General features: G+C 43.1%; 2 protein-coding genes across 3 annotated transcripts; both read right to left on the bottom strand.

The window, feature by feature from the left end:
• Positions 1 to 6,636: 6,636 nt before the first annotated feature.
• LOC103067868 (ferritin heavy chain A-like) lies at positions 6,637 to 10,486 on the bottom strand. The gene is made up of 4 exons (XM_007435526.4): positions 10,100 to 10,486; positions 8,752 to 8,898; positions 7,486 to 7,611; positions 6,637 to 6,950 (listed from the first exon to the last, which is right to left on the bottom strand). Exons 1-4 carry the CDS (start codon positions 10,199 to 10,201, stop codon positions 6,792 to 6,794), a joined length of 534 nt encoding a protein of 177 aa, XP_007435588.1. The 5' UTR covers positions 10,202 to 10,486; the 3' UTR covers positions 6,637 to 6,791.
• A 5,669-nt stretch (positions 10,487 to 16,155) lies between these two features.
• LOC103067636 (uncharacterized) lies at positions 16,156 to 24,788 on the bottom strand. 2 transcript variants are annotated; one of them, XM_015889342.3, is made up of 6 exons: positions 24,048 to 24,788; positions 22,647 to 22,701; positions 22,083 to 22,277; positions 21,415 to 21,547; positions 19,085 to 19,177; positions 16,156 to 16,329 (listed from the first exon to the last, which is right to left on the bottom strand). In XM_015889342.3, the coding sequence occupies exons 1-6, from the start codon at positions 24,457 to 24,459 to the stop codon at positions 16,222 to 16,224; spliced, it is 996 nt and encodes a 331-aa protein (XP_015744828.2). In that variant the 5' UTR covers positions 24,460 to 24,788; the 3' UTR covers positions 16,156 to 16,221. The 2 variants fall into 2 exon arrangements, with proteins under 2 accessions (XP_015744828.2, XP_007435587.2); XM_007435525.4 differs by having other exon boundaries at positions 16,156 to 16,334; positions 24,048 to 24,782.
• Positions 24,789 to 26,160: the final 1,372 nt, after the last annotated feature.

Raw genomic sequence — 26,160 nt, 5'->3', positions numbered from 1 at the left:
AGTTACTGCTTTATAATGATGTCAATAAAGTTTTTGCTAGATGGTGAGTTGCAGTTCTTTACTGCTGTGGCAAAATGAATATGTAAATATTGTTATGTTATTACAGTCATATGACTTGTTCTTGACTAAGGTGTGCAGAGAAACAGGTTCAAAGGGGAAAAGGTGATTTACAACAAAAGCATCACATCTGTAAACAGCTCTTTTAAAAAATCTCACCTTTTCCTGGCAATAGCTGGATGGCAATAGCTGGATGATCCTGGGAAAATATTTTTAAGGATGTCCCAACAGGTGGGAAGTGCCCCTGTGAGTGCTCTGAATCTTTTTCTCCCTTTCAAGTCCAGATTTCTAACAGACTGTTCTTAAACTTTCAGGTTCTGAGGTTCTTGACACACTATTATCAAAACAGAAAATGTAGCACAAACCTTGCACTTTTATAAGCCTGTGCATGTACAGGGGGATTTTCCTATGTATATGGCTTGACTTATTTTCATGATTATATTTGTAGCAGATTCTGGAAATTCCCATTTAACTCAACTTGAGATTGTTTTCAAATTCTCCAGCATTATATTTATCTCATCTGTCTGCCAACTTGCTGTGTGGTGTTTTTCTCTAATTACTAGATTTATCAAGTAGTCAATACATGACTGGCCTTCCCTTTGGCACTCCCTTTGCAAACCTGGGCTGTTGAGGGAGTGTAATATAGTAAACTAGGCTTCAAACCTTGTTTTCAGGACTGAATTACTCCTTGCATGGGGACCCAGTACTGACCACCCCAAACTGTTGGGTTTTTAATGACATGAGCCTTGAGGACTTACCAACTTCATCAGCGTAACAGCATATATGTTCAATCTTTTGACCCTGCCAATATTTTTTTTTAAAGTTCATTTCTTGACAAGTTATGCAATTTATAGAATGTTGTTACCTGAGCATTTTATTATCTGCCTGACCTTGTCAACTCCTGTCTTCCCATAGAATCACAGAGTTGAGAAGGGACAGAGATCAGTGAAGCTAATTCGCTGTTTTCAGCAAGAATCCAAATTAAATCGTCTCCATTTTGCCAGCCTCCCCAAAGGCTAGAAACTTAATTTTTTTCAAAGAGTACATCCTGAGACAACAAGAAAATATAAATATTTCTTTGTCATTAACTGTGTATCTGGGATCCAAACTTGACAGAAAGAGCCACAAGTATCTTTTTTCTTCTGAAAAAAATCATATGTTTAGTGGAATGTAAGGGTACAAACCCAATAGTGTCACCAAGTCCCAACCTACACGGCACGCATCATTACTGTCCCTCCTTACTTTGTGGAATGCCCTGCTTCACAGAGGATGAGGTTTGTCAGCTTTTCTGGACCTGAATGAAAACCAGGGAGTTACAACTTCTAACATTTATGACAAAGATCACAAAGTTCTAGAGTAGCTTTGTTAGCAAAATTTGAGAGTTTCTGACTCTCCCCAATTTGGATTCAGTCCAGCAGAAGATCAAACACGAAAGTACCAGCTGAGATTTTAAAGTTTTATTGAAAGTAAGCCAATTGAGTCAGCTGGGGTCTCCCCTTAAGGCAGAGGAGACCCCTCCCACACCCAAAGAAGACAATTTTATACATGTTTCTTACAAAGAGATACAGCGATTAACAAATGATTGGTTGAAATTAGCATAAGTTTTGGATCCTCATTATTGGGGAAACTTATCTTCCTGATGACCTATTGGTTACTAGTCAGAGTTCAGGGCACCCCCCCCCCCCCTTTGTCTTTATGGCCTCAACCCTTATGGAAACAGGATGTGGAATGAGAGAAATGTGTGAAGATTCATGAATGTCTGTGTCTGTGTAAAGAAGTAAAGATAATGTCTCTGAGAAATGTGTGAAGATTTCTCAATGTCCGTGTCTGTGTTATCCCTTTGGTTTTCAAATGTAGAGAAGTAAATATGATGGAAACTAAGAGCCCTTTTTCATAAGGTTTCAGCTTCTTGGGTGAAGAAAATTTTCAGTCAAGGATTTTATGGTGTAGGAATGAGGAATTTTAGTTCTGTGGAGCTGGGTGGTGTGATGGAATGGACTTATGAAGGCCGTGCTCAGGGAGATAAGCATGTTCTTAGCCCCCAACAGGAGTGTGGGAAGTTCAAGAAGATGAGGTTGGCGCCTCCCTAAGGAATTCACGGTGTTGTGGCTGACTGGTTTGGGAACTTGGGTTCAGTCTGGTGAGATTCCGTCTTGAGGTGGAAGCTAATAAACGCAACAGAACTGTTTTTGCATTGTCTCGTGGAGTTCTTTGGGCTGAACCTGACAGGTGGAGGGTTAAAATAGTTAAAATAGAACATAAATAAGAAATCTGTCTCCCCGACCCTCCATTTGTCGAGGTTTTGTAAACCCAACAATTATTGCCTATCGGTAATTTTATTCACAAATTCCATGAATAATTTCCAGGTACAATTTAACCCTACCAGATAAGATGCCCAGTTTCACTGTGCTTATACAGGTTAGTGTTACCAAATTTACAAGGGTACTATGTTTCCTTTCTTTAGTACATCTGTAACCAAATATCATAACTGAGGAATGGCTGTATTTCCCAGCCTAGCCCAACAGAAGTAAAATAAAAGTAACTGGACCGGTGACTTGATAGACACATATATGTGGTTTTTCTGGCTTCTTCTGAATCGCCCAGTCTAAAATGTATCACAGGCATTCCGAAGGGACCTCCCATTCAAGTACTCACCGGACCAAATCCTTCTTAGCTTATACAATAAGTCCAAACAAGGTCACGCAGACCTTGCTAGCCTTTATGGTTTTAAATTTAAAAAAATGTCCTACACCATTTGTATGATTTCTTCTCAGCAAAGCAATATAAAAACATTAATATTACATACATTTGCCTCCTTTTTCTCTATTTTATTTCTCATGTTGAAAATTTAAATGTAAGTTCTTTGGAAGATGGATTTATGCTAAGTGCAACTGTCCAGAATTTGGTACTAGTAAAAAAATATGCATAATAGTATAATTCACAATTCAGGAAAGGCCCTCTTCTTTAACAGAAAACTTTTTCAAAGATGCCTTTGGAATTGGAAAAACCTATAGAAATTTTCAGAACAGTGCACTGGGTTTTTGAAAGTGTTTTCCACTATGGAAATTCCAGCAAAATACTGTATAAAATATTCTGGGAATTATATTTATTTTTAGTGTTTAACCTAGCCCAAAGGATAAGGCTAAAAGGCTTCCATCTGTCAATATCCAAAGAACCCTTTTTATATAACATATTCATATTTAATGGAATTACTTGAAAAATGTCACCTGTGATAAAAAATACCTAAACAGTTAATATTCACCACATACATTGATTCTGCAATGATAATAATATGAGGACCAGTAATTATCAATGCAACCTTCTATGACTGTTCTGTTCCAGATGCATAATAATTGATAGTATATTGGAAAGGTATTTATGCTGTGAATTTATAAGACAAAATACTATATTCATGTGAGTTGATGATCTGTGTAGTTACATTTGCAAACACTCAAAGAGTATAGTTTAAGAGTATAGTTTAATGGAGTTTTTAATAGAGTTGAGTAAGTTTGTGTATCAGACTCTGGAAAGACTGTCCAAGGAGTATTGACAGAGACCTTTTCCTTTTCTTAAATCCCATGACTTTCTTTGAGAAAGCAAATAAAAACAGTGGCTCTGGGTTCACATGTTATTTTACAAGGCAGAAGGAAGGATATAAACTAGGTGAAGGAGAAGAGAAATGGGAGGGAAAGCTTGTAACTGGTTTAGGTGACAATATAATATACGTTTTGTTTCTCAGCTGATAGTCCACAGGAGAAAAGCATGATACATTGTGCAAAGAATAGTAATTCTAGGAATTTTATCACTGACACACCTCCTGTCAGCTAGCATTTGTTATGAATTTGCCATGAATTGTAACCCAACTTGTCTAAAAGGCAACATTTAGGGGAAGGCTTTGGCTTATGGCCATGCTGGCTAGAGATGAGAGATGAACGTTAGGTGGAAAGCCCTAAGTCTGTAACCCAGCTTGTCTAAAAGGCAACATTTAGGGGAAGAAATGTGTTCTTGAGGATATGGGTGGGTGTTTTGCTATATGGGAATAGCTGCCAGTCACTTCACTCCACAATTTTTGTCCCTTAAGATTCAGTGTTGCCTACTTTGAATGGTAGCTACTTTCAAGGGTTTCAAGCAGGGGTTTTTTTCCACATCACCTCCTACCTGTTTGCTTTTAATTGCAGGAGATGCACTTTTTTGAGGATCCTGGTGGGGTGAAGACAAAACCTGTCTTTTTGGTGGGTGGCCTCATAAGGTCCTTGGGACAGGTTCAGTGACTAACCCTCCAAGACTTCTGAAATGTAGGAGCCCTCTATCCAGCATAGTGGGCTGTGTCTTTAGGCCCAATGAGCTGGGGGCAGATACTGAAATATGTGGGAAGAGCCATTGATTCCTCCTGGCGTCCTTCTGTTTGCCCGTCTTGAAGAACAGTGGTTTGTGTTTGTGTCTATGTGCACATGCTCACCCACATATCATGAGGCCTGTTCTGCAGCAAATACTGTCCAGTCAACCAATGATGGACCAACAATTAGCTTATCAGATTCTGTATGTGGAGTGGGTAGGGTGAGCACATCTGGTCTTTCACATGGTGAGAAATGCTTTTGGCTAGTCCTGCTCCTTATGACTAAGAACCAGGTCTGCCATCAACCCCCAGAATCTTCAGGCAGTTTTGGGGCCCAAGCAATCCAATAGCCATTGTCCTGATTTTCTTCAGCCATTAATTTTGTTATGGTTATGGTCTTCCAGATGTTGAGTTCAGCATCCATTGTTTTTGGCTTATGGCCATGCTGGCTAGAGACGAGAGATGAACGTTAGGTGGAAAGCTGTAAGTCTGGCACTGACATAGCCTAGATTATTTGATACAGTAACTTTTATTAAGTTCATGCAGTTTCTCTGTCATTTCTTTCATGCCTTTTGCGGTTTCACATTTTTCCATGAGAAAAATAATTTAAAACTTTTTAAAAACTGATCTGACAATCCTAACTACATCATATTTCTCCTCTCTTTGGTTGGAGAGCAACATGAAGAGAAACAACCCACGACGCAGTGCTTCACTGGAGGTCCCCACATATCTAGTCCAGCACACTGACTGCAGGCAGCTTTATCTGAAACCGCAAAAGCAGTATATGAAAGCTATCGAGTTTTCATTTGAGTAGAAAGGCTGGGTAGGCCTAATGAATAAGCAACACATCTCACTCCCTCAAATTTTAGCTAACTCTACTTCCTTCGTCTTCTAAAATGGTAGCATTTGAGGGCCTTCATAAAAGGACTGGACCCAAACTCCTTGCAACTCAAGCATTAAATAGCCTCCCTTGCAATTTGTCTTCAATCTGTGGTATTCAGTTACATTGCCTCTGTCTGTGGATGTTGCAATCAGCCTATTAAGTAATAGTATGCTCATTCTTCATTAATTTATCTAGTTTAAGGCCTTTTATAACTGTGAAAGGTAATAGCTGGATAACTTACTCGTGCATTGTTTGAAGATACATTTTTGATCCTACACCTACTGCCAATCAGTTTCAGGGATGACACCCAAATTCTAATAAGAAAAAGTATCCTCCTCCATACAGTTCAGCATTTCATAAACTTCCATCAGGGCTACATAGTCTTTTCCCCTCTTAAGTTACCAGGACAAATTTCCAAACATATGTTGTCACACCACAGGTCCTTGACACTTGCTACCATTTATAATAAAATCTTAACATGCCCCACGGATGGTGTTCATTCCTTTTTTGCCTTCAGTTATTAAAATATTTCAGTAATTTAACTGCAATCAAGAGCATCATTAGAGCTCTACAAAGAACATAAAGAAGTCCTTGGTTCAGGCCAGTTATTAAATGTGTCCCTCTAAGTTGAAGTCCTTACAGCAAAGGCACACCTAAGTTGTCCCAGCAACATATATATTCTGTAATGGAATGGGGAGGAGCGGGGGAGGCAGTCACAGAAGAACAAAATGGCTTGAGCAATGGATGGCATAAAGTTTGTATCTCCCATCTCCTGTTTAACTTGTTTAATTTTTCTGCATATTGGGTCATGGGATCCAGCTCTATTTCTGGTCAGTCTGCATGTCTACTTACGATGGTATTGCACGGAGCAGACAAGTATTTGCTTTGCACACTATGGGTTAGGAATTGCCTCCTTAATTTGCCAACCATATTCTTTCTCCCACCTAAGTATGATAAGATCCAGTACAAAGGCAGAAATGGATTTACTGTTTAGCCCAAAGAATCAGAAAATAGGATGGGTATAATTTGCCACCTAATAGCTGCAATATAAATTAGGGAATATAAATAAACCCATCCCATTGTGTACAAGACAAGAAATCGTTGTAGCCTAAGGCTATATAGGCAGCAAGAGAAAGTTTCAGTATAACACAGCTCAGAAACAGCACATGCCTACCACCTAAAAATCCCAACCTTCCTTTTGCACAGGCAGATTCTAAGCATTTTAACTCAATTAATTAATTAACTCATTAAGGTTTCAAGCACTATAACTTCATTACTGCTGGAGGCCAACCTTCATGAAACTCCACGCGCAGAAAATGACAAGCGTTTCTACGTACGTATGCACACACAGACACAAATGTAAAACAGGTGAACCCTTGTTTATTGGAAGCATGCCAACTGAGAGGTGGCAGGTACAAGCCCTCCTTGACTCGGGCACAGCAAAATTGATGGCAGTGGGCTGGTTTTTGTGGGTTCAGGGGAAGTGACTCCCAGGAATTTGGGGAGAAGGTAAAATCAGCTGCTGCTCTCTCCTAGGGTGTGCTTGTCAAAGAGATATTCTCCAAGACCCCCCTGGGTTGTGCCCAAGCGCCGGAGATTGGTAATGTAGTCGCCCAGTGTTTTGATGGCTTTGACTTGCTCATCGAGGTAATGCGATTCCAAGAAGTCACACAGCTGGAAAGAGTCACAGAGGATGGTGTTAGATACAGTACTGCTTGCAGGTCTCTGTCTCTAGTGTAAGAATCCAAGTCAGCGTCACTCTAACCCAGTGTTTCTCAACCTTGGCGGCTTGAAGATGTGCGGCCTATAAGTTGCCAAGGTTGAGAAACACTGCTCTAACCACACATCAATTAATTAACTTTGACCATTTACTCCTAAAAAGTACATGATGTTCTAGCGTAGGGCTCAAATTGGATCATAGCTAAGTCTCACATTTACTGCTTTGAAGCCACTGCAGCTTCTTTGTGGATCGCCCTTAAATCACCAGATAGAAAGCTTTTCTGCTAGTTTACACTCTGTCTGCACTACCATCCCACAGCTACAACATTACAGCGGCTCTCACATTTTTTCCTTGCATGAAGTAAGAGGGCATTTCGTTCAACTTTTTTTTGCAAAGAATTCTTTCTTAGACTGGTGACATGAGCAATCAGTCCAGATAGGAAACCTTTGGGGCAGAATCCTAATCGTACCATACAATCACAAGACTCACATGTGGGTCTCCTTGGTCACTTGCCAAACGGTGCAGATCCAGAAGGGCCTGGTTGACATTCTTCTCCAGCTGGAGAGCTGCTTCCATGGCATTCAGAGTGGTCCCCCAGGAATCTTTCTCAGGCTTCTGTCATGGGAAAGCACCACGCTTAGCTCTGGCAGCCATCCTTTCATGCCTGGGTACTCTTTGTTCCCAGAATAACAACTTTGGCAAGGCTAGCAGGGGAGCGGCGAAGGGCTGCCATTCACCTATCATGCTAGGCCAGAGTTAACATGCCAAAATTGCCTAGCTCATAAACAGCAATGGCTGGATTCACACATAATACTAAGCCAACCCCAACAGTGGCTAAGTTTGCAGGACTAGCCAAATGCATATTAATGTAGCATCTGGTGCAAACCCAAGCAGCACAGCCAGTTTATGGTCAAATGTGTTGATTTATTAAATTTAGAAGTCTGCTTGACTTCCCAATGACTCTGGAAAGATTACATAATTAAAAGAAAGAGAGCAAATTAAAAAAGAAAACGTGCAACCAGGGTAAACACATTCCTTTACCAAAAAAAGAAAAAAAAATAATCACCAGGGGCTCAAATGAAAACAAACCCCTGGCTTGGGAGCACAGCCATGTTTTTATAGATTTGCAGAACCCCTGTAGGTCCCTTACATTGTGGATATGAGTAGTGGTTAACTGAATACACCATAGTTAAGTTAATAATGGATGACTGCATTATGTGAATACAGCCATTATGGTTTAGTATGATATATGAACCCAGCCTACCAGTCTTGCTATAGGCATCCTATAACACACCCTTCCCCAATTTGGTGTCTTCCAAATCTGCTGGGACTACAACTTCCATCAACCCCAGCAGAGCCATGCTAAACAGGGACTATAGCCTTCAACTAGCCAGCAAGACCAAGGAAAGGACACTAACTTTACAGAGGGATCTTTAATGTTAACCTGGGGTAAATACAGATGCTTGGAAAGTGTAAGAGGGATTTCTCAGCCTCACTTCTGATGAGTTAATTAAGGTGGAGTTTCTTTGAACCGCTTTTCCCCAGTCTCTCAGCACCTGGATAGAGTTGTCATTTCTAGGGCAATCTTCTAAGTCTAGACTTGCCCCCATTTTTCCCCACGGTATTTCAGAGTGATAGGATTTTTAGGCCCAATACATCTGGAAGGCACCAGGTTGAGGGAGGCTGTTTTCCCAATCTCTCTCTCTCTCTCTCTCTCTCTAAGAGAAGCAGAAGTTTGGCCCATACATCTTATACCTTGATATCTTGCAGAAGGACCCGGCCACCACGCTGGCTCTGGAATTTCAGCAGTTTGTCGGCATGTTCCCGCTCCTCGTGTGACTGAGACCGAAAGAAGCTAGAGACGTGCGCAAGGGCAACATCATCCCGGTCAAAATAGGAAGCCTGCAGAAAGAAAATGAAATTTGTCTTCATGCTCCAGTAGGCTTATCTCTATTTCTGGTGCTTGTGGATCCACCCAAGAGAGGTACGCAGGGCTCCTTGGACAAGTGACAGAAGGCAGCAGGACAGGGACAAGAAAGAGCAGTAGCAGCAGAGCAATTTAAGATATGATCTAAACCAATGTTTTTCAAACTTGGCCACTTTAAGATGAGTGGACTTCAACTCCCAGAATTCTCCAGCCAGCATGGGAGTTGAAATCCACTCATCTTAAAGTTGCCAGGTTTGAAAAACACTGGTCTAAACCGGTGTTCTTCAAACTTGAGATATCTGAGGAACCTTTTAGACCATGAAACAGACTTCGTTTAAACAAAACAAAGGAATGAAGATTTATGTTTAGAGTAAACTGTCATGTTGAACCCCTGGATGATTCTCACAAAATACTGGGGTTCCAGGGAACATAGTTTGAATACCATGAGTCTAGACCAGGGTTCTTCAACCTTGGCAGCTTGAAGATGTGTGGCTGGGGAATGCTGGCTGGGGAATTCTGGGAGTTAAAGTCCACATATCTTAAAGTCCAGGGTTCCTCAGCCTTAGCAGCTTGAAGATGTGTGGACTTCAACTCCAGAATTCCCCAGCACACTAACCTTGCCAAGACTGAGAAACCCTGGTCTAGACTGAAAACACCAAATGCATCGTCAGGTAACCTAACTCCTACCGTTTAAGAGAGAGAATCCTACGCGTGAGTAAGGAATGGGCGGGAAAGACGGCTGGTTGCGCCTTCCCTTCGCGTTTCTCGAGCGATAGGGCGAGCGCGCCTGTTCCTCCGAAGTACACGCGAGGACACGCGGAGAACAATTCCAGCGCGTGCAAAGGCAGCGATTGGGCCACGCCGCCGTCCTGTTTACCCCTTCCCCGAATCGCACCACTCGGAATCCTCCTGGGTTTTCTTTCGCCACGCTTTCTTTTCCTGGAGAACATCGGCGCCTCCAAAGTTTCTCCGGGAAAGAAAGCCGCCGTAGTTTAGTTAGCCAAGAAAGCGGATTACTGTAATAGCCGCCCGCGGTGGAGCCATGACTACGCCTCTCTTTATCAGCCTTCCGCAGTCTTCCAGATGGGGTAGGGGATAAGCTAGTCTGGCTGGTGATGGGGGGGGGGGTGCCGAGTCGGGCTGCCCTATACACTCGTCTCCCTGCCCCATACCCACCATGGAGAGATAGACGTAGCTGGCATACAGCTCCATGTTGACCATGCGATTGATGGCAGCTTCGCACTCGCGGTGGTAGTTCTGGCGGATCTGGGACTCCATTTCTCCGGTGGGCTGCAAGGCGCAGATGAAGAGACAGGCGGGCAACAGGCAGCGGCGTCCGGCCTAGGGGGATCCTGCTGGAGCTGGGGGATCGGCTGGCAGTCAGTCGCTCCCTCGTCTGTTTCGAGTCAAGGGATGAGGAAAGAGGGGGTCGAAGGCGGTGGAACCGGTTCCGTTCAAACACTGTTGAAGCAAGAACCGAGCTCTGCAGGACAAAGAGATTCGCGCCCCTTTTATAAAGCGGCCAGGAAGGACGTGCGCAGCCGCCGCCGACCACTGAGGACGATCTCAGGAGCTCCGGCCGAAGGTTTGCGAAAGGCGGAGTCCGGCCGGAAGGGAGCCCCGGCGTCCTAACGCCCGCCGGCTCGATTCACGTGACGCAGCGTGCAGACTCTCCTTCCCGGGGGCTGGGTGGGAGGCGTGGCGGTTGGGTTGGGTCGTCGGTCTTAACGTGGGAACTCGCTCCTCTGCGCAGAAAAGCGGCATGCGCGGAGCAAATGAAAAAAGCCGTTGAGGCGTCTTGAGGACTAGGCGCTTTCTTGCAATAGACGAAGGTCCTCTAGAAGTTACCGTCGTGAGAAACAAAATCCTTAACTTCCGCGGTGCTATTGTAAGCGGAGAACTTTAACCAGCTGGATTTATTTTATTAATTTATTTACAGGGCTTCTATGGCCGCCTATCTCATATCATAATTCTAGGCGGCTCACAATAATTCATACAAGCAGAAGTACCCCAGGCACCAGACTAAACAGCCTCCCAGCTCAAGCCTCATCCTAGCCCAAAGCTTGGGGGAAGCGCCAGATCTTCACCACCCTCCAGAAGGCTAAAAGGATAGGATCCCTCGGATCTCAGGGCAGAGGCTGTTCCAAAGGGCTGGGGTGTCCACCGAGAAGGCGTGCTTCTGCGGTCCCATCAGGTGGCAACATTTAAGGGAAGGGGCCTTTCTACCTAGGATTTTACGCTCCTTCCACCCTTACAAATCCCACGAAGACTAACCCATTGCAAATTGGGCTCCTCTCGCTGACCCAATGAGTGGTGATGTCTGGCAACTGTGGGATCAGACCTTCTACTTGCCATTATGGGACCTTGTCTAGCTCCCAGACCATAAAAGCAAGAACAGGTTTTCAGCTATGCAATGGGAGCCGCCTGACTCTCTTGGTGTCTTTCAGAAAGGCCACAGAAATACCTGGAGAACACAAATAATGGTTGGAATTCTGCTTATTGAACATGTTCCCAAGTGATTGGTGCATGTTTCTTGTTAAAGAGGCAGGAGAAGTTCTTGCTGAATCATGGCTGGCAACCTTTAGAGTATTGCTAAGCAGGCCCTTCAGACAACAAGGCAAGGATCAGTTAGTAAAAGACCTTTAGCCCAGTACTTCCTTTCTTGTGTTAAAAATAACACATCTTACATCTACAGGTGTGGCAAAATGCTGAAGGGATTTTTGCTTTGTTTTCATTTCTTATCCAGAAGCATTCAAAGTGGCGTCTTCCATCTGTAATCTAAGGGTACCCATCCATTTATTTCCAGGTTTACTGTTTTTCAGCTGGTGTCTTCCAGATGGGTGGAACTACCACTTCCATCATCCTAATCCAACCAAGAATTTGCAATCCCACTCATTTGCAGGGCGCCAGCTTGGGGAAGAATCTGTATGTATTAATCTAGGGGTCCTCTCTTGAAGAGAAGCAAATACACAAGACTGATTTTGGCTAACTGCAGCGTGTAAAGCAAACCATTGGGTTTTCTTCCTTTACAGTCTTGCCTGTTCTGTTAGTAATCCACTGTGCATTTCTGGCATAGTATGGAAGAATGGTGTTGCCATATCAGACTCTTAAGGCAATGTTCTTAACAATGTTACGCCTTTTCTCAGAAAAAAACAAAATTAAACAGGTTGCCCCTTGTGAAAGTGTGTAGCCTGGGCCTTGGAAATGGGGAAGGAATGACAAACCCATTAAGGAAGGAGTTTCAGAAAAGATCGCTGAGTCCTGAAGTGAGAAACAAAGTAAAAACTGCCTTGATTTTGTTTGGTGTAAGATAGAATAGAGAGAAACTTCCAAGTTTTTATTATTCTACCTACCTACAATAGTTTTGCTAACATGCCTGTTTCTTCACCCTATCTTAAAGGGCTTGGACCCCACACCACCCCCACAGCAGGGTTGATTTGCCACATGTTAGCCTATGTTAAATAATACATATTGCCATTTAAAGAAAGAGGCCCTGGATGTTTGCCCACAACCAACTCCCCCTTTGCTGGATCCTTGACTGCAAAAGTCCTAAGAGTACCATCTGTCATAAGCCATCACTTCAAAATGACACACATGTTATGATATCTTTATGTAAAGGAAGCCACCCAGTCCTTGCATTGTAGTGTACTGTACCTTAATGGCACTGTTCACATCGTGAGGCACATGTTGGTCCCCGCTGCAAATATCCATGACTACTGTTCAGGAAGAAGGATTCACTTTGGAAGGACTTCTGAGGGAACATAGGAAGGGGCTGTAGCAGGGGTATCTGCAGGGCGTGGTCAAAAAAGTCAAGCTCTGTGTGTTTTTTTATGTGCGATGCCACCATAGCCAGCCTCTTGACCTTTTTGACCACACCCTGCAGACAACCCTGGGCTGTAGCTCAGAACAGAGCCGATGGCTTGAACACAGAAGAAAAGCCCCCAGCTTCAGGACTTAGCCCTTCAGGTAGGCAATCTACTTGTAAAGTTGGAGAGTTGCTACCAGCAAGTGGGTTTATTTAACACCATATGCGAAGCCATAGTATGTTTTTTCTTGTTTCTGCCTTAGACCCAGTCATTGTGGTTTGCAAACCATGGTTTGTGGCTTAGCATATTGCACAACTTCAGGCAACTGTGATTTGCTCAACAAATGGTAGCGTGTTAGGCGAGCTTAGCCTCAATCAACAATACTAGATGAGTTGGACTAATGATCTGCCTTGGTATAAAACCATTTCCCTGTTCTAATTTAGGATGAGTTCCAGCATCTTGTAACCAACCTGCATCCAGGACCACCTTCTCACTTAACCTCCTTTCCCTGTTGACTACCCCCTAGAACTTACTGTCCTTTTAACTCCCAACAGACTCCATGCTGTTTTTCTGATGGCAAAATTAACTTGTTTGATTAGAGAAAGAACTACATTTATCAGTGACTGGAAACCCCTTATGGACTTTTTGCTGAAAAAAGAGAAAAATGAACTTGTGATTTATGGGCTTGAAGATTAGAAAGGGTAGCTTATGGAAAGAAGGAAATTATGATGTAAACTTAGAGAGAGAAAAATATAAATATATTTATAACCGCTATCGAGAAGATCGGAAGCCGCTTCTTCATAATCTTTTTCTATTTTCTTTTTTCACTACTTACTCTTTTTCTTTATCATCTTTATTTTCTTGTATGGTTTTCACTTGGAATCCATGTTGTTTTTCTGATAGGCTTTGCGTGTTGTGCTGGACATGAAGCTGTGGTGTTTCATCACCATGAGTCAGCATCAAGGAGGGCTGTAAAGTGTGTGGGGAGGCGGGAGGTGTGGGGGACTAAGAAGATCTACGTGCAAAACTCCCTGGCAGGACTTCCGCTCAATCGGGAAACTTGTTCAGACTGGATTAACTGGCGTCAACACATTCAAGGCATCCAGCTCTATCTTAAATTAGTGCCTCTCCCTAAGATCCTGTATCAGCCTGCTCCCCATCCATAGCCTTGATTTAATTTCCAGAGCCTGGGAGACTACAGGAGACTGGAGGAGGAGCCCTTAACAAATATTGGGCCTTGAGGGCATGTGGTTTCTTCTCTCCCTCCCCCCCCCCCCGTGCACGCTCATGCACACACGCACACACACCCAATTAACCTTTCTGTTTATAAACTGATCCATCAGCAAAGACCAGCACCTAGACCCAAGGCATGGAAGTTATCAATTGCTAATTAAAAGCCACTAATAGCCCTGCAGCTTGCTGAGTTAGGGCTTTTCACTCTCGTGGTTAGGGCTCTATTGCCTTAATTAGACTTCTTAAGCAATGACATCTTTTGGGTTACAACCCGTTATCTCCCCACCCTTTTTGGCTTAATCACCAAGGACAGGCTTTTTGCTGAGGGTAGCAAGAAAAAAAACTCCGCTGACGGCAGTTCGGCTTCTTGGGAAGCTGATGCGGTTTGCAAGCGGCACATTCAGCCACTGGATTCGCTGAACAGCCCGAGACGAGGCCTTCCTGCTGCCTTGCATGTCTCTTCGCATGTCCTGAAGGTCTCAGAAGACATCTCCTGGAAAGAAGGTGGCTTCTTCAGAGAATAGAGGCAGTTTTCCCTTTTTTCCTCAAGCCAGGTCCTTAAAGGACAAAAGAAACAAATTGTGTTTCCAGGAAACCCTGAATCACAAACCAGCAAACCACATTTTAGCTTAGTGTGTTGTGTGTATCCCAGTGCCATCCATTCACGATTCAAAAAATTAGGCTGAATAAACCTTGTGTAAATTGACCACGTGTAAGCAGGATATGCAAACACAGCCACAGTAGACCAATTACCAGCCTGGACCTTGGTCTTTAGTTGCTAATCCTTTCTAGAAAAAGTGAACATTCTCATCTGCTCCTTAAGGATCTTTTTCGACATTCTGTAGCTGACTGCAGAACCTTTCTCTTGTTGAAATCATAAAAAGTATGCCATGCGTGCATTTCTTACACAGCTCTCAGTATTTTTATATTAACCCTGCCTTTCTACTGAATGTACTCAAAGCCACTAACAAAGTCTGCCCCTTTCCAAATCAAAGATTTCACCTCAATTCTGTTTTCACGTTTGTCCCTTGGCCTCCAATTTAAAAACTCATATCCCGTCATATCCTTCAAGGAGAAGCTCTAAACAGCTCAAAATATTGATAGAACTGATGATTTCTGCAATGCAGCCCACATTTTTATCCTCCTAAGTCCAGTGTGGCCCCACCACAGGCAGAGAGAAGATAGTGGCGGAGAAAAGAGTGGGCCGAAAGGGCAGATGGCTAAGAGGTTGTGAAAATAGCATTATGTCCTCCCAATAGAGATCCGTTTTAATTCCAACTGGCCCATTGTTCACACCCAGAACTTGGACGTCTCTTCCAGTTGAAGACCGCCATGCAGAATCTCTTAGAGGCTATTAGGAAAGATCTAAGTAGGGAATGGTGTGGAGAAAATAGGGGAGAGCATAAGCCATCATTTTAATCATGGCAGGATATGGAGCGGTGGTTAGAGCTAGTTTTCCAGCCAGGCCAACTGGATGAGAGCAGAGGGCCAGATTCCTTTCTCCTTTCTCTGTGTAGCCTGGAATACTCTTCATCAAAACCACCATCTGTCTTGATACATCTTCTGGTTGCTAAGGTTCAAGGAATCAGCAGTTAGATATGGGGCCTGAAGTCTTCAGTTTCTCTATCTAATACAGGGTGGGGAGGTTCTGGCCTGGGAAACTAATCTGGCTGGCCTCTGATTACCTTGTTGGGGCAAGATGTCTCCCCAACAAGTCTTAATTATAAAGAAGCATAGTGAAGTAAACTATGTTATCACCTAAATCTCAGGATAGACTGCCCAATTCAGTTAACAGAAGACAACTGTCTAGGAACATGCAAAGTAATAATGCTTAAGACTGAGTGTACACAGGGCACCTTTCCTTTGTCGCTCAATGAATCATCATGTCCTTTTGGGATTAAAAATAATTTTTAACTTATTAAATAACTTAAATATACTTTTATAACCCATCTGTGTCTTCATATTAAGGGGATAGGACAGCTTAAGCATAACTATGCTTAAAAGCAGCATAGCAAAGGTTATTTCACTGGAGCTACACAACCATGTGGGACTGACAAAGATGAAAAAACTTACAGGCCAAAGATCTTCCAGCAAGTTTTCTGACATGACAGAAATTTGAACGTATACCCCCCTCGAGCTCAGTTTGTTAAAGTTATGCTATATTGTGGTGACTCACAAGAAAAGTCAACAAGCAACAGTTTCACTTCATTATTATTTTTGGTCAGGGTGAAATCCTCCCAAGAGGAATCAATAATTTCCTTAGCCTTCCACACAGCAAGAATGAGAAAAGCATTGCATCGTCTTTTCAAATGTGCAGCCCCAATCTCTCCAGATTTCTATTCTGACGACGGGGAAAAATTTAGCAGACTGTTCTGAAAAAAAAAAAAAAAACAAGAATGGAGGCATTTTGGTCTCAATGGTTAGCAAAAATATTTAAACTGGCAGGAACAAAGTACATAAACATTTCCCAAGCAACATTTGGTTGCCTTTCTGTTTCCACAGAGTTTCTATTTTTGTTCTATAAACTTTGCAATTTCACAGCAGAAGAGAGTATCGCATTCAGGAGGCATCTCTATCTCACCATTTAGGAAATGGCATCTGCGTTGTCATTTAAATCTTGCTTTATAGAATTAAGGCAGAGGTTGGACCTGATATGGTTCAATAACACTTTTACAAAGCTGCTTGACGTGGCTTTTATTGTGGCCTGCAATAAAGTTTCTCCTAGTTTGTGGGTTGGCAACCTGTAGTTTCGAGGCCACTAGAAGTGCAGGCCTTGTAGGTATAGGGTCCTCAACCCACTCTTTCCCTATGACCAGCTGGCTGGCAGGAAACAGAACTCTTTTCTCCCTGCTATGGTGGACGGGAAAGGAAAGGATGATGGAGAGGGGAGGATGCTGACAGATTAATTCAGGAGCATCTCCAGTCAGATCTGTGTGGCTTGCCTGGCCTGTAAATGCTACTCACTCACGGCCTGTTTGGTGGAAGCAGAAGGTTCAGAGGGGGAAATGGAACAGAGTCATCCTTGGTGGGATAATGTAGAGGAGGGAATAGGAACACCATGTTATCCCAGAATGAGGATTGTACTGCACCTCCAAATGACATGCCAGAGGTCACGTTCCACAAAAGATGTGAACAGGGCCAAGAAAAAATGAAATGTTGGATTGATATCATTTATAGTTACAGTGAATTAAAAATAAGTCTATTTGATGTAATTATTCTCCAGACATGTATTAGATTGACAGCAAACCCCATTCCATTCTAGCATGGAAGATGTTACCTAGCTGGGTAATGAAATGTTTGCAAGAAAACAACCAAGCTCAGAGAGGCCCAAGGACTCCACAGACATGTATGTCACATTTTTCCTCATTTCACATTCATCATAAAAGCTTGGTAGCAAATTTTGGAGGTGACCATACAAGGCTTTTATGCAGCAAACTCTTTAGTGAAAAATAGTCAGGGGAAAGATATAGTTTGAGTAGTATATCAATCTATCTGCATAAACATTAAATTAACAGTATCTTTAAAGATCTGTATTAAGACTGTACCATTTGGAAGAAATTTGTCCTGTCTGTTCACAGTAGGGTTTTTGATCAGTAGTAACTACAATAGTAATTTTTGCTTTAAAAATCAAACTCTTTTTTAAAGAAAACATGAGTTCTAGGTAAAGTAAAATTAAATTACACTATAGTACTTTATTTTTTCTGCTTTCCTAAGAGTCAGATAGGCCACTCTCAGAAAATCTTGCTACTTGCTAATTCCTACTTTTAGATAATTCACCCAGACAGGTCTCAGATGCTTGTCACGCTTGCCTTTGCTGTCTTAAGGACCAGAAAAAGACAACTGATAGTTTTCAGGATTCTGTCCCCAGCTTTAGTGTGCACACACTGGCTTCACAGAACATGAATTCTTCATGAAACATTAATGTTCTGAAATGATCTATATTCTTTTGAAATAGATGACCATTTCCATGAACGTGTCCATGTAGCTGTTTGGAATCAAGCCTGATTCAAGGAGGCCTTTATTTTTAACTCTGAGACTTGGGCTGATGTGGTGTGTCTGCCCCCTGTTGGACTTCTGGGGAAGAAACTGCCCAAAACAGTTTTAAGACAACTAACAAACAAATAAGAATTACCTGATTGAGTCATTCAACCAAGAATAGAAAAACTCACCAATGCAGTTAAGTTAAAAAGGAAGATTTTTATGATTGTTCACCGCCCAGAGTCACTTGTCTGAGATGGGCAGCCATAGAAATTGAATAAATAAATAAAGATCAGCCAAAAGGATTTGGTTCTTATGAGCACATGGGCCAGTTATACTGGCCAGGTTGTGCATCATGATTTAGTGCAGTGTTCCTCAACCTTGGCAACTTTAAGTTGTGTGGACTTCAACTCCCAGAATTCCCCAGCCAGCAAAGCTGGCTGGGGAATTCTGGGAGTTGAAGTCCACACATCTTAAAGTTGCCAAGGTTGAGGAACACTACTTTAGTGAACAAAGCACAGTGCTTGGGTCCCCACAACACCCTCAGCTAAAATGAATGAAACAGCAATATGGGTTAGTTTAAGGTGGCACTATTTTTTCTGACCAAGAGCTGAACTCTTCCAGGTTCTGGGATCTTCTGGGGAAATTGTGGTCTTTCAGATATTGCTGCAGTAAAAGGAGGCAATGGCAAACCACTTCTGAAAAACCTTGCCAAGAAAACTGCAGGGACTTGTCCAGGCAATCTCCAAGAATTGGACATGATTGAATGGATTAAAAAAAAAAAAAATCCCATTAGTGAGGCACTATCCATGCTAATTGGGGCTGATGGGTCTTGAGGTTCAATGCCATTTCAGGGGATCTTTTGGAAACTGAACCAGGTTTTTTATACATGTGTTCTACAGCTGACCTAAGCCTACATTTTTAACAAAGTATTCTCAAATCATGGCTATAAGAAAAATACTCCGGTGTTTCTCAACCTCAGCAACTTTAAGATGTGTGGACTTCAACTCCCAGATTTCTCCAGCCAGCATGCTGGCTGGGGAATTCTGAGAATTGAAGTCCACACAACTTAAAGTTGCTAAGGTTGAGAAACATTGCTCTAATCTCTGCCAGAGGGCAAAGGAGCCTCAACTCCACCACTCACCCAGCCTCCCTGCTGCTGGATCCAGGCAGCCAGCCGATCCCTTAAGAAGTTCATGGCCCAGTCCATCGCATCCATGAAGAAGCTGGAGGCAGACTATGGATGTAGAAAAGAAAAAAGTGTGGTAGAGCAAGAATGATTCAAAACATAATCCAACATTCATAAGCTTTGGTGAACTTCTTTAGGCAAGATATTGAGGAGAAAGAAGGTGGAAAAGAATGGATAGAAAAATCAGATTTGCAGATCAGGAGTTTCTTGGCTATAATTTAAGCCTATTTGCCAGGAATTCAATGGAATATGTTCCAAAGTTTGTGAATTTACTGGCTTACTTCAACCTGGTGACCAGCAGATGAACTGGACTTCTGTATGCATGTATTAATTCAGAAGTAAATCCAACTTCAGGCTTTTTCTGAGATAAGTGTGCAAAGGACGCAATCTTTCCCAATGAGTTTATACAGATTCTGATCTGTGGAAAGTCACATTGAGCTAAAGAACAATAAATGTTTTAGCTACTTGAAAAGAGGGAGGTTGACAATGCTTTAAATCTGCTTCTAGCACTATGTTGAGGACATGGCTTCTTTCTGAAAAAAATGCCACGGTCAATTTTATGTTTGAAAAACTAGAATGGCACGGCATACTGCTTAAAACAGTGTTGTCCAAACTTGGCCACTTTAAGATGAGTGGACTTCAACTCCCAGAATTCCCCAGCCAGCCATGCTGACTGGGGAATTCTGGGAGTTGAAGTCCACTCATCTTAAAGTGGCCAAGTTTGGACAACACTCGCTTAAAAGAAACAAAAGAGCTGGGTTGAGAAGAATTACCTAATGATTTAGGAGCCCATTTATTTCCTAAATGAGTGTGGAAAAGAGAGGAGGATATATGGGATGGGTGAAGGCAGAGGAGAGAGTCACCTGGAAGATTTGGAAAAACACAATCCATAAGACAAAATAGGCGCCTTATACCTTGCGGAGGCTTCAAACATACAAAGCACTCCAGGCAAAAAAGAAGGCTTAGGTATCCTTCCTGTTGGTTTTTCCTTCAAAACAGGTACACAGTGGCTTGATTGGAAGGGCAGTCAACATGGGTGGGAGGTAGAAAGGCTACCGCTTTTCCCCATCCTCTTTCTTTTTAACTCCCCATTTGCTTATTGGAACAAAAAAAAACCAAGGTAGAGAACCATGGGCATTTGTAGGAGGGCCAATGAGGTTGTGTGTCATCAAGCAAAAGATACAGCTTTACATATCATGATGCAAGCCTGTAATTGCATCATGTGCCTGGTGATGAACCTACCAAATGGTGTCATCCTTTTGACATCACAGCTAGTAATGAATGGTAGTGGATCCAGGTGTACAGAGCCCTCCCATCTGCATTTTCCCCTGGAAAACTAATGGTTCCTTAATTAAAAATTAGCCAGTAATCTGGATTTGGGTAGCAGGCCACGCCATGATTAAGGTAAACTTGCTAAAGCCAAACCATAGTTATAAAACATGGTGTACAGTTTGACCCAGACATAATCAGTGAAACTACAGTATCTCTTCTTGTGACATGCAAGTAAGATGAGAATGAGTTGGCAAGGACAACCAATCAGAGATCAAAGATTTTAATTAGAAGAAGCTTCATCCTTAGAAATCCTTTCTCTCAGGCAAGGGTGAATGATCTATGGCAAAAGGACCTCACACAGTGCCCAAGTTGCTTTTCTGCAGTGCAGTGAGGCCTCCTGACCATGGCTGCTCAAAACCTACACCAAACCTATCATTCTGGGGTAAGAAAAATGGAAAATGATGCTGCTTTCTTAAAACAGGCACTTAAAATTCAAAAATAACTCCTAAACTCCCTTTCTCCCAACCCTGCCCTGCCTCCATGTTATAGGACTCTACCTCTTTGTGACCGAAGTGTTGAGAGTGCCCCTCCAAAGGTCCCCCCCCCCTTGCTCTAAAGCAACTTTGCCTACCCTGGCATTGATATATGTGTCTTACTACAATTCAGTGAGAGCCAGTTTGGTCTAGTGGTGAAGGCCCCAGGCTAGAAAGCAGGAGACTGGGAGTTCTAGTCCCGCCTTAGGCATGAAAGCCATCTGGGTGACTTTGGGCCAGTCCCTCTCTCTCAGCCCAACTCACCTCACAGGGTTGTTGTTGCGGGGAAAATAGGAGGAGGAAGGAGTATTAGGTATGTTCGCCACCTTGAGTTATTTTTATAAGAAAGACGGGATAAAAAATTTGGAAAAAAAAATTCCATTGATTCCAGCCTATATTGCTTTTCCTGTCTATTCCTTGAGGCTATTGATACAACAGACATACTGCCTTCAGGTTTTCCTTCTTGTTTCCAGTTTCTACCTGAGTGATAACTTTGTACGTAAAGTAGAAGAAGACAACAATACGACCCCAGTTGATTCCAGTAGCAAACATTTCGTCTGATATTTCGGCCAGGGCCTGGAGTGGCTTTTCACCGATGACTCTTTCTGCCATTCTGTAAGGGGAGAGTGACATACATCTCAATGTAGATAATACAATACCATAAAAATGTAATTCTGGAAAACAAAGCAAGATTAAGAAGTAGCAAATCTGACAGATAACATTGGCAGTTAAAAAAAAAAAAAAAGTTTCATGGACCTTGAATATCATTAGAACCGCAGGAGAACAGGATGGATTTTGTCAGAGGGAGAAGAAACAATTTGGATCCCACCACCTTTCACCAGAACCAGCTGGTGCACCTGATATCAGAACTGGTGTGCTCCCCACACCAGTATATTCCATACAGTAGCTTATTTTTTCTTTTTATTAGAAATTGTATCACCAAATATAGTTTAAAATGTACTCAAGGAGAGGCCTTAATAGGTAGGATATTGTATATCTGTGTTAATAATCCAAAATGTGCCTTCTTAGGCAAGAGCCATAACAAATGCCTCCAGTCAGCGGTCCATTGGAAACTGGCCTTCTCCCCAAGGGGGATCATAGTGGCCCACAAGCGTGGCCTTGATCAGATTGGTTTTGTATCTTCATACCTAGTGATCTCTGCATTATTTCGGAGTTCCTGCAATATGCGGAGCATGTGCTCTTGCAGTGAATACACCTGGGCAGAATCTGACACATCTTCCTCGTTCACTTGCTCCACTGGCATGTTGTCCCTGCCAGGTTGCTCCAGAGAGGCCAGATGGTGAGGGCAAGCTGCATATTGCTGCCAGAGAGTCTTGATCAATCTGGCAGAGAAAAAGGCATGAACAGATTAAGCGTCTGGGTCTAGATACTTGAAGAAGGTGGGGTTGGTACTCTTCTTCTATTGCTTACAACCACTGGGCTGTGGATGGAAGATTCATTATCAGGGGCAGAGATGCTAGAAAGCAGCAGTTAAGAGATGCCTTAGAAAACACTGAGCAGCCTTCCACAAAGTGATGCTCTTGGATGAGTTCCCTGAGACCCCCATCAACCTGCCCTTGCAGTTGGGGTTTCTGGGAGGTGAAATTCAGCACATCTGGACTCTGCTCTGTTAAGGTAACAGAGCTCGGAGGGCATTCACTTATGCTCAAAATGTACTGATCCTATCGCCTGTAGAGTCAAAACTCACCTACCCGCATAACAGGGCTTTTCCAATTCGGAGGATGCATGAGATGTTGTCAGAAAGTCCTTGGCAAGAAAGAGAACAAAGATTTAATTCTTTTACCTTCAGCTTCCATTTGCAGAGGACTGACTTCCAATTAATTCTCCTGCAAACTTCCTAACTTGGCTCCTGGTTTCCTGAGATTTAAGGAATGTGGGCTACTTGTTCCTTCCAGAGAATACTTCTTCCTACACGGGTGAATCAGGCACCCATATTAAGAAATGTCTTAATGAGGAAGAGATGGGTTAGGCTCACCCATCAAGATTAAGTGGGCCTCAGATCCCCTTCTGTGACCCCTGGAGGCTCTTCTGACCATGAATATGGAAAATTTATGGCAGATTCTTGTTATTTTGAGGTGGGAAACAGATGCAGAACTATAGTGTAAGTTCCGCAATAGGTTTTTTTTTTAGATTTTTTATCCCACCTTTATCATATTTTTAAATAACTCAAGGCGGCGAACATACCTAACACTCCTTCCTCCTCCTATTTTCCCCACAACAACAATCCTGTGAGATGAGTTGGGCTGAGAGAGAGCGACTGGCCCAAAGTCACCCAGCCGCCTTTCGTGCCTAAGGCAGGACTAGAACTCACAGTCTCCTGCTTTCTAACCTGGTGCCTTAACCACTAGGCCAAACTGGTCTAGATATATAGTATCACCATTTAAAAAGACACAAAGAAAACTCCTGGAAAAAAGTAACCACTGCATCCACTCCACTGAGCCCTACCCAAATGCTAGGAATAGTCCATGGTCCACAACAAAGTAGCTGCCCACCCTTGCATTGACCCATAAGGCGGGTGATTTGTTTGGCTTGCTGTGTGGTAGGAACTCAGTCACAATGGAGCAAACGACCCAAATGCAGCTTGTGAAACTAATGTTTCAAAATATATGAATATACTTGATTTTGAACAAGATCTTATTTAGCATAAACTAAAAACTAGAAGCAGATAACTGGAGACTCCAGTGCTTCTCCTCTCAATGGCGATGCTAATGAAAAGTGGGAGCAAATACTTCTTTGGGCAAAGTTCTCTATATAAGGATTCCTCAGCCTCGGCGACTTGAAGATGTGTGGACTTCAACTCCCAGAATTCCCCAGCCAGCATGGCTGGCTGGGGAATTCTGGGAGTTGAAGTCCACACATCTTCAAGTGGCCAAGGCTGAGAAACACTGCTCTAAAGGAATGACATGGACCGCGTATGCCCGAACCCACCCACCCTCTGCTCCGCCTGAAACGAGGATCGCGGCTGGCTCTAACACCCACGGAAGTCAGCCAGCCAGCCAGCCAGCCTGCCTGCCTTCCCTCCTCCCTCCCTCCATCCATCCCTCCCAACATGAATCGGCTGCTCTTTCACACAACTCTGCTCACTCTCTTACTCTGTTCCCCGGCAACTGCAATTGAGGCAGCCATGTCGAAGTCCGGGCAATCGGCTCCCTTACGGAGTGACTTCCTCTCCCGGTGAAAATGAAAGAGGGAGCAAAGGGAGGGCACTCCTGCAACCTCAGCCAGGAGGGAATTCCTCCTCGCTCTGAGGGTTTTCCATTCCCCCTCCCACGTGTACAAATAGTCCTCTATTTCAGAACGAGTTCCGTTCCCAAGATCTGTCCTTAAGTCGTATTTGTACGTAAGCTGGAACTGTATTATTGTATCATGCTGGATAAGTAGTATTGTGTAATGAACTTGAGCCCTTGTGTATTTAGCTCGAATTTTGCTACAATAGGCTCCAGAACAATTGCCAAAATTACTTAACCCGTGGGAGTTCATTAAGAGTCCTAGTGCAGGAGGCATGAAGTGTGCACCATAAAGCCTGGATCACACGTTGCTTAACACTTTGTTGTCTCTTGTTGTAAGCTACAGTTGTAATTAGGTTCCCTCACCTATTATCTCCAAAAGCCATAATGAGAAGCTACAGTGGTACTTTATGGCAATGCTTCTCAACCTCAGCAACTTTAAGGGGTGTGGACTTCAGCTCCCAGAATTCCCCAGCCAGCTTTGGTTTATTTTGGTTTATGATATTATGCGAATCCAACTATTATGCTTTTAGTAAATCATGATGAGGCAAATGTAGATTAGCACATCAGAGGTTCATTTAGAGTCGATCTACTGCATCATTCAGGCAAGTCCAAGTCCAGAGGGAAAGCATTTCCCTCTGGACTTGCCTTGACCCCCACGTTTAGAAACTCTGAAGACACTCTTTTGCTAGGCTTTTTTAAATTTTAGTATGTTATTAATTTCAAAGTGTGTCTACTATGCATTTTCATTATTAGCCAACTAGAGTACTCATTGGAAGAGAAATGTGAGGTATAATGGCTCATTCCCTCACCAACTCCTTTACACGGGGCTGTCTCTGAAGTTTACTTGGAAACTGCAAGTGGAAAAAATGCAGCAGCACACATTGGTGGACAAGAACTGCTACACCTGTATCGCACCTGTACTGTAGCTATATTGTCCAATAGGTTTCAAGGTGTAAGTCAACATGCTGGTTTTAACCTACAAAGATCTACCTGGTTTGCCCTCAGGACCAGCTCCTTCAGGGAGAACTGCCCTATCCCGTGACCTCATCCTTTGTGGGAATGCTCCCTATTTTCCCCACTTAGGTTAGACCAGTGTTGTCCAAACTTGGCCACTTTAAGATGAGTGGACTTCAACTCCCAGAATTCCCCAGCCAGCATGGGAATTCTGGGAGTTGAAGTCCACTCATCTTAAAGTGGCCAAGTTTGGACAAAACTGGATTAGACAGACATGTGCATGAGCCCAGACCTGGGTGACTAAAGACATTGACATTGGGCAAAGTTCTAGAAGACATGATCAGACAGAGAGCTGGTGAGCATTTAGAAAAGAATGTGCTGTCGGGCAGGAGCCAACACGGATTTATATACTGTAAAGCAAACCAACCCGACCCAACCCCCTTTTTTTGCTAGAATGTCTAGTTTAGTCAACCACAGAAATACACTCCAGCTTGATTTGATATTTTGGTAGAAAAGGTAGTTGGGCTATGCTATCATTAGATGGATACAGAGCTGGTTGACAACTCTACTCGATGAATGACCATCAACAGCTCCATGTCCAGCTGGTGGTAATGAGAGACCTCCTTGCTAGATCTATGCTGTTCAAAATAATTTGGTTGAGGGATTAGAAAAAACAATGATCAAATTTGTGGACCGATGCCTGATAAAGAGGTGGCAGCTATAGCTAGGATGGGCAAAAGTAACTCACAGCCTTATGACCTCTAGTCTCGATTACTGCAATGCATTCCACAAAATACTGCCTTTGAAGAACACCTGGGAGCCCCACTTGGTGTAGGACAGTAGCCCACTGGCTGACAGATGAGAGTTATAACAACCACATTAACACCAAGGTTGTCAACATGGCCAAGGCTACTAATAGGCTTCTAAGCGCCAGAGTGCTGGAATCCATCGGTGCAGCTCGGCACCCATGTATTTCCAGGACTCTTCTGGTAGAACCAACCTGTTTAGTTCACTTCTCCCA

The sequence above is a fragment of the Python bivittatus genome, unplaced genomic scaffold (genome assembly GCF_059951505.1).
Source record: "Python bivittatus isolate LINGU-HERP-01145 unplaced genomic scaffold, Pbiv_v1 ctg000440_np1212, whole genome shotgun sequence".
Classification (NCBI taxonomy): Eukaryota; Metazoa; Chordata; class Lepidosauria; order Squamata; family Pythonidae; genus Python; species Python bivittatus.
This window is presented reverse-complemented; position numbering and strand designations above follow the sequence as displayed.